Source organism: Musa acuminata, chromosome BXJ1-1 (genome assembly GCF_036884655.1).
Source record: "Musa acuminata AAA Group cultivar baxijiao chromosome BXJ1-1, Cavendish_Baxijiao_AAA, whole genome shotgun sequence".
Lineage (NCBI taxonomy): Eukaryota > Viridiplantae > Streptophyta > Magnoliopsida > Zingiberales > Musaceae > Musa > Musa acuminata.
In genome coordinates this window covers 28,311,870-28,321,191 of record NC_088327.1, presented here as the reverse complement: position 1 = coordinate 28,321,191, position 9,322 = coordinate 28,311,870, and the positions used below count along the sequence as shown (strand labels likewise).

General features: G+C 35.9%; 1 protein-coding gene across 1 annotated transcript; it reads right to left on the bottom strand.

The window, feature by feature from the left end:
- Positions 1–681: 681 nt before the first annotated feature.
- LOC103973633 (tyrosine-protein phosphatase DSP3) lies at positions 682–3,950 on the bottom strand. The gene is made up of 5 exons (XM_009388261.3): positions 3,519–3,950; positions 3,324–3,417; positions 1,416–1,473; positions 1,261–1,304; positions 682–1,165 (listed from the first exon to the last, which is right to left on the bottom strand). The coding sequence occupies exons 1-5, from the start codon at positions 3,731–3,733 to the stop codon at positions 938–940; spliced, it is 639 nt and encodes a 212-aa protein (XP_009386536.1). The 5' UTR covers positions 3,734–3,950; the 3' UTR covers positions 682–937.
- Positions 3,951–9,322: the final 5,372 nt, after the last annotated feature.

Here is a 9,322-nt window from a genome sequence, read left to right as displayed (position 1 = left end):
AGGTTATGGATAATTTTTCGGAGCAGTTGTTATACGACAAAGATGCGAATATAACGGCCGTTACAAGAATTATACCGGTCGTTATTCGAATTGTGGATGGCTTCTAGTAGACAAGAAAGGATGATGGTATGTCCGTGATAACGGTCAATTGTACCAGAAACTAATTACTAACCAGTGAGTATTATCACATGTAGCATTTCTAGTTGTACGGGTAAAATTATCTACATTTGACCACCATTGACTGATCAATGAAACTCGTGTGACGAGTTTATTCTGTTATATAATTTTATTGGTTTACAATAACTTTCTCCTGTACATATTTCATTGGCATCATCAAACGTTTCTACTCTTAATCATAATGATTACACCGTCCTTCACGTTATTAGGGGTATCAATCTAGTTGCCAGAACCTATCACACCTGTAAACCAATTATAATTACGACCAGCTTGGATCCTAGATCATATAAGTATATCAAAAGTATATATGAATTGATGGTTTGATCACAAATCATCCGGTTGATTGATTGGATATGGTAATCTTCTTGGACTAAGAGCGTGTTTTTGTGCTGCGGCTTGCAACTAAGAAGGCAGACTGAGGGTTCCTGGCAGACTAAAGAAACAGAGCAAGCCAATTAGTCATTACAGTCTATCATCCTTGTCTGTTTCTCGAGCAATAAAAGCTGCAAAAAGATTTGTTTTCATTAAATATGTAGTTCTTACACCTGCATACATAGCTTCTCATTAGAGTTACAATCTTTCCCAAGTCATATCCTGTATAGAAAAACAAACACAAAAATGTTTAGGACAACGAAGTGCAAGCAGAATCCATATACATGCTTCTCCTTGCAGATAAAAGGTCAGGAAAGCAAATGGACAATTGTGCTACAAGCTTTCTGTGTAAGAAGAGTTTCCTGGCTTAGAAGTCGCTGGCATGCCACTATGCCTTTTGATAAACAAGGCGTGGAGCCTGGTGACCAAAACCGTGGTACCTATAAATAATACCAAGTACGCAATGCATCATGTGTGAAACATCAAACATCTCAATAAATCTCATGTCTGATGGCCGAATCTTGGGTGATGCAAATTTTATGTATTCTTCGTGCATGGAGGATAGGCACCAATTCTGCAATTTTCTGAAACAGCCGACAAGGCAACCAGTCCGATGCTGCAAGGGTTAATAGGAAAATAAGAGTGAGTGATGAATATGATGCTGAACAAGTATGTGAGATGCAAAATATTGATTCAATCTAGATTTCATACCTTTCCTCGTTTGCAGTGGATTAGAATAGGATGGTTCCTAATATCTGAAAACAGAAAAAGGAGAGCTAAGCATGCACCCAATATTCGATGGGAACATATGATAAGCAAGCAAAATTAAATATAAGCTGCTATAAATAATATGTTAACTTCAGTACCAAGTAAGACTCTTAGAGCCTCCATGATAGGACGGTTAGATACAGTTACAAATGACTCCTGCATATGCAGACAATGCTGTTATTGTAACATAAATTGCAATAAAGTTACTGATAGACATGCATTATTTAACAAATTTTACAGGCAAATGCATCGAAACTAAGAAAGATGCATTATTTAAAACTCATACTGGATTTTCACTGATAATATTGCAACAAAATTAAGAAAGATACTTTACTTAAACAACTTCTACAAGAAAATGCATAAATTTAGAATTTCATATCGGTGCAAACAAGATTAGAAACTACACTGGCAATTAGTTGGATTGCAATGCAAAAGCATGGTTTGCAAATGCCTAATAGATAATAGTGCCTCTTGACATGTTTTACAAGTACATCATATGACCATATATAGGAGATGCTAGATAGTATTTGCCTGTTGAATTATGTAACCACACATTCCAGATTGAATTTCACTGGTTGTTATTTCTGACAACTACGTTGTTGTTCTTTTGTTTGTCTAAAACATTGCAATAATTTTCTTTAGTTTAATCTTTGGATCAATGTAGACGACATAAATATTTATATTTATAAAATGTAGGAATACATGCAATAAACAAAAGAAGGAATTTCCAATTAAACCCTGCCAATATTAGAACTCTTATTTACCTGTTCAAATGTTTGGATCTTTTGTATACCCTGTAAGCCCAAGCTTCTATTATTTCTCCTTGCCATTAGCTACTGTCAATTGACGTTGCACTTAACTTGGATTAAGCCAGACTAAGTAATGGTTGAATTGCAAAGATTGACAAAATGAACAAACTGAACCATACATGGGACGGCTTTTTTTTGTTAGGATTTGATGAAAAGTATTCTTGATGAAAGAACAAAATGGTGATAGTAAGCTACTAAGTTCAGGTTCAAACGGTTCAATAATGGAGTCTGACCTCAAGGGTATTTGTTCTAACAGTTCCTTCCAGTGTATTAATATAATAGAGGTTTAGTTCAGCTCTTATAAGACAATTGGTCAAATCTTAATTGTGTTTTGGGTGTCCTGGAACTGATTTCACCTGTTTATATTTGTTGATTTTCTGGTTGGTTCTATAGAATTTATCTCTCTAAAATCAAATTGAAATTACAAATACCAGAATTTATCTATAAAGAATTGAACTTACAAAATAATGACTTGGATATGCAAGCTTCTCCACTCCATTTAAATTGATAGCATAGGTTTCAGAGTTTGCCATCAAATTGATTGTATACAAACTTTCACAAATGTTCACATGGTATTCCATTGTGACAAACATATCCTCCTAAAGTTTGTCCCACAGAAAATGTGCTCCGATCTTGTGTTAATCTATGTGTTGATAGAGAATAGGTGCTAAAAGTATATCATATCTATCATCCTTCATAACTATCCTCCTACATACTTATACTGTTGATTGGTACCTGAGGACTGATCACACCGTGCAGCTGCACAATGTGTACTGATCGAGTGTAGATATCCTATTACTTGAAACTAAAAGGCATACTGTTGCTTCAAAGAAAGACAATAAATTGGTAGATTTTATGAATTCCTAAAAAACAAAATGAATCATTCCTTCGTACAAACACAAAAAGACAACGTTCTCAATATTTGTATTCAATCATCAAGATTTGTAAAAAAACAAACGAAAATTGTGGGACTTCGGTAACTTGTTTCTCAAATTCTATAACAAATTTCACTGCAAAGGAAACCTACTTTCTGATTTTCGTTTTTTTTACTTTTAACGTAAATTCACGAAGGTAAACCCAAAAGGGATTCGGCATCAATAGCTTTCAGCAGCAAGGAAAAGAAATTACATGTTGAGAATTTGGGCAACCCATCAAATCAGGTACCGGACGCAAAACACATCAGGACAATAAACTTACCCGGCTTCCTTCAATCCCAAACTGGAAAAGCCGAATCCCCTGCGACCTCACGAACTCGGCATTGACCTTTGGGTACGGCTCCGGGCACAGGTACCTGCCCAAGATACAAACGCACCGATCAAAACCCCATCTATTTCAAGAATAAGAAACCATAAATATGAACGGGAAACAAAAACAAAACAAAGGAAACCTCACACGATGGATCGCACGTTCAGAGCCTTCAAGAAGGGGAAATTTTCCTCGCTGGGGAACCCGGAGCGGTAGATCCCTCGGTCCACCACCCCGAAGTTAGAAGGCGGAAGCAGCAGCACATCCCCGCCAATGCTCCTCGTTAGGATTTCTCCCTCCCGCTGCAAGATTGGCCCTAAAACTACTGCATCCCCCTCCTGCACAGCAGCTTCCAAGATCATGTCTTTAGGGTTTCTCGAATCGTGCCAAAGGTCTCTCGCTCGATCCGATTTGGTGGTCTCGGGTGAGAACGATGGGAATTTAACGGTTCGTGGGGCAATTGGGCGACCTTTAAGGCGGTTTCTTTGCTGCTTCGTTGGCGGCGTCGCCCGTCACGCAGGTCGACAAACGTTGAAGGAGGGGCGCAACGGGCGGATACCGCTGAATCCCAGGAATGGCGCCTTCACCAAAAATATAAGAACCAACGCTAATACCCCAACGTTACCAGAAATGGGCCCTAATGAACAACAATGTTCTTCCAACGACCGCGAAGGTAGCCCGTCGAGTAATACCGGCAAGGTAGACAAGAATAGTGACTGTAGAAAGACGTTAGCCTTTTTTTTCTTAATTTATTTTAGATTTGCTTTTCCAAATCTTTAGTTTGGCACATAAACTTATCCGTTATGTTTTCTAAATAATTGCTTTGGTCAACTCAAAGTCTTCCATGGTAAAACTTAAAAACTGAATTAAATTGATGATTCATAAAATCAGATGTTTAAACCAGGGATAACGTCCTACATTCTACAATTCGTCGGGACAGGCTCATCCAATTGATAGACCCAATCCAATTAGATCAGTTGGATCAAGATGGGTGGACCGGCTTGACGTGAGTTGACCGAAATTCAATTTGACTTGACTGGGTCAAATTTTACGATGAAGCTAAGAAGAAACTTCAGTTTGAAAAGTCAAAGTCAAAATTTCTATCTTAGGAATGGCTGTGATTGACCAGTGTAGAAATGCAGGTCTTTATTCTTATGGTTCATAATAACTCACCCACATAATTCGGCAAGCACTTCACCTCTCCTATCATGAGGAGCCCACATCTATCCTGCCTGTCCGCTCCAATTCACACATAGGCAGTTCGATGGGCGACTCCAAGGTGGAAAACATACTACTTGTTGAAGACATGGACCTTCTTCGAGCCCATGTGAAGCCATAATGAAATGTGGGTACATGGATGAGACACTGGAGTTTGGTCGATTTCCATCTGTGTATCATGATAGGATCCTAGGTTGATCATAATGTTATTTAGTCGACTCGATCGGGATAGGATGTTGCAATCATTGTGGACCATATGACGAATCACTTCAATCTTCCCATAGGTAGGTTAGGATATGCATTTGTCTCAAAAATGACTCGTAATAATGGTAATTATTCTAGTATAATTATTTAATACTTTTTTATAAGTATAAAATATATAATATATTATATTAAATATGAAAATAATTTTTTATACTAGGATTGAAATCAAATAATTAGATCTTGTTTAACGATATGTACCTTTTGATGTCAGATCTCTGTTTTATATGCAAAGCCATCGTCTTTAATTCAGGATCACTATGAATCTGCAAAAGGAACTAGATCCTTCTTCTCTTTCTCTATCTTTTCACAAAGGATCACCTAGATTGATAATTAGGGAGATAAGTTGAGGGAAATACTGTGATCCCTCAACTAAGATAACATCTCAACTAAGATAACATCTACAGGTTTTTCAACAAGCAATGCTAAATCAAGATATAATACACCTAGTGTAAATTGCACATGCTATAACCATTCTAAATAATTTGATATAGAGAGTACAGGGACACTAAAAGCATAAGAATGTATGGACGAAAGTATCATTGCAAAATATAAAATAATATTAATGCTTTGAGTTTATCAAAAAAATTGATGAACTATTGATATCATCTATATTACACCTTTGGGTGAAATATTGACATATCTAATATTCGATAAAGATCATCTATGGAGGACTGATACTATCCTTATGGAATAGTATTGTTATCTTTGGGTATATAACTTTAAACTGCAAAGATATCTAAAACAGTATCATCCTATCCTATCACATAATTATTTGAAGTAGATTCTCCTTTGGGATTATCTAAATCTCCTAATTATGTGTATCATTATGAATATTATTTTTTTAATATCATTTAGGACTAATTCCTTAATATTATTTTATAAGTTATTAGACTAGATCATTTTGATGGCTACAAGACTAATACAATAATATAAAATATAATTTAAAATATCCTATAAATGATAAAATTTTTATTATAATTCAAATCACAAAAGCCTATTATCCCAAGCCACTTTGGTAACTACAAGTCAGATAAAACTTAGGAAAATGAGTTACAAATAATATTAATCAATTTTTTTTAATTTAATTTATGCTAAGTAGTTCAATAATAGAATAACAACCATAATAATTATTGAACATTAATCAGCAAAAGAAAAACTCATATGATAATCATAATAACATATAAATCATGCCTCCATGTGAAAGATGAATATTATTTTATAATTCTAAATATATACATGTGAATAACCAAATGAATATCCAAGAATAATAATTAGATTTTATTTACCACATGTAAAAATATAATTAATAATTCATATGAGAAAACTATAAAAGTAAATCGTAATTTATAGTTTTCTAATCAAAATTAAATCCAATCAAATATTCAAAATATAATCTTTATTAAATTTAATCATAATTATAATAAATAATATTTATCAATTTTATTAATTTTATAATTGAGAATATAAATTAGAAATTCTTAATTTTATAAGGGTAAAACTATAAATATTTGATAGAATATAAACTAGAATTATGAGATTTATAAAGGGCAGAACTATCAAAAAAATTAAAAGATATTAATAAAATATAAAAGGGCAAAGCTATAATTTGACCAAAAGAAAACCCTAGGGCAAAACTATAATTTTGCCCAAAAACTTACTGCGCACTGCCAACGCCTGTGCGTGCGTCGCTACCGTTGCCCGCAGGCGGCCACTACCACCATGAGGTTGCCTCTGCCTATTGAATCTCGGATTTTGATAATGAAACCAACCGATAAGTGTTTATGATTTTAATCTATGTTTTGAGTGACGCAGGATGCTTCGATCAGGATGAGACAATTAAAGCAGGAAGAATCATGTTATGTTGGAGGAAACCATGTTAGAAGATTAGACGTCGTGCCGGAGGATCAGTCGACGTATCGACAGAAGGCTTCGGGCCATGGATTCGGGCATCGGGCCAAGAAGAGCGGATATTGTGCGAAGGATATCGGAGTTGCGGAGTCAACTGGCCGATTGGACAATAGGCCGCAAGAGACGACGATGTGCCGAAGAATCGGACGAAGCGTCAAGGGATCAATGACATGCCGGACAACTTGATTAATGCTTAGTATTAATTGTCTAGATCGAAGTGTGTTTTTACATGTGCAAGATTAACTACGATAGCAAGGAATGAAGCAAAATGAAGTCCTAGAGTCAAGGACATGACTTCGTTGGGAGTTCGAGAGTTCGTCGAAAGTTCGAACATTCGTCGGAAGTTCTGTCGGAACTAGTCGAGAAATCTCGGAGCTTACCAGAGAAACTCGTCAGAACTTGCTAAGAAGATCGTTGTGAAGTCTAAGAGCTTGCCGGGAGTCCGCTGGAACATTGCCGAGAGATCGTCGGAGGTTCGCCGGAAGATCACTAGAAGCTCGCCGAAAAAATAGACTTACGAACTTGTTTAGCTCACATTATGTCTTAGATTTCGTAGTTAGCACGTAATTAGGTTTGAATTTGGGCCAACTTAATTAGGGGTCAGCTAGGTCCATGTAAGGACTGTGTTGGGCCCAATAAGAGGCCTAAACAGTGCTTCAAGAAGTCTCACTGTCGTGGCATAGTCTTCAAGACTATGTCAGGCGATGGTACTACCAGTCTGGGCAGTGGTACCACCCAGCACTACCCCCCAGGTGGTGGTACTGCCAGACCTGGGCGGTGGTAGTGCCCAAGGTAGTGTCAGACTGACACTAGGCGGCGGTACCGCCCGTGCTTGGGGAACTCGGGATGGGAAAGTTTTAGGCTCTAAGCTTGAATCAACTTGAAGCTTATAAATACCCCTCTCATCCCTGGTTAAAATATAGAAGCACAAAGAGTCTAAAAGCAAAGAAACGCTACTACAATCTCTTTAGAAATTCCCTCCTCCAAGTCTAAGTGTTGGAATTTTGTTTAAGAGAGGAGAGTGAGTACTTGTAAGGGTTGTCTCCTAAACCCGGTAAAAGGAGAAGAGAGGTGTAAGAAGGAGTTTGATCTTCACCTATCAAAGGAAGATTGCTAGTGGATGCCGGTGGCCTTGACGAAAGAGGAATCGGTAGAGTGGATATAGGCTACGATGACCGAACCACTATAAAATTGGCGTGCTCTCTGGTTTACATTTTATTCTTGTTATTTACCTTATTGCAAACTGAATTCCTCTTTTACTACGTTTCTGTACGCTTTCAAAGTTAAGATCTTTACGAAATAGTTTTCAACGTAAACCAGTTTTATCGCAATGAAGTTTTTGAAGATGATTTTACCACTGCACTAATTCACCCCCCTCTTAGTGCCGACTCTTGATCCTAACAATTGGTATCAAAGCCTTGTTTTTTATATTTGATTTAACACCCAAATAGAAATGACTCTTTTCGGCTTTCAAGAGAGTCACTCTCTCATTCGTCCCCCTTTTTCAATGGGACGGACTACACTTATTGAAAAACTCGAATGAGAGTTTTCTTGCTTTCGTTGGATTTAAATTTATGAAATATTATTGAAAATGGTTTTCGAATGTCTTCTCTTCCAATGAACCATTGAAATGATTTGGAGAAGAAGACTTTCTCTAAATGCAAAGGCTATGAATGCCTTATTTTGTGCCTTAGAAAAAAATAAGTTTAATCGGGTTTCTACTTATGAAATGGCTTTTGAGATTTGGCATATATTAAAAGTCACACACGAAGGCACAAGTAGAGTAAAAGATTCGAAGATCAATTTTTTAATACATGATTTTGAACTTTTTCATCTGAAACTAAGAGAGATTATTAGAGACATGTATACCCGTTTTACGGATGTCATCAATAGTCTAAAAGGACTTGGTAAAAGCTTTTCGAATTTTGAACTCGTTAACAAGATTTTAAGATCTCTTTCTAAAAATTAGAATTCGAAAGTAACGGCAATACAAGAAATAAAAGATTTAAATTTTTTTTTACTTGAAGAATTAATAGGGTCTTTGATGACCTATGAAATGACAAATGTGGCACTTGACGAATATGAGAACCACCTTCCAAAAAATAGGAAGGATTTGGGAGATAGAAACAATTGAAGACCACTCGAGCATAAGCTCAAGTGATGGTGAACTTGAACTCCTCACAAATAAATTTAAAAAGTTAATGAAACAAAAATTAAATAACAAAAAGAACAAAACTACTTACTTTGAGCACAAGAAGAAAAACATAAATTGGGAAGAATCGAGCTCCTCCGAAGACGAGGAGAAAATCAACAAAGGTAAGGTGGCAAACTACGCCTTAACCACTTTCAACGATGAGGTAATCGAAATCCCCCTAATTTATTTTGAAATTACTTGATGCTTTTCATGATGTATTTATTTATTTATTATTATTTTTGTTTAGAATAATTTTTTTTAAAAAAATTACATGTTTAAAAATAAAAATGCAAAAATTAGGATCATTCTTATCAGTCTAGTAATTTTGAAAATGATCATGAAAATTACATATTTTTATGATAATACA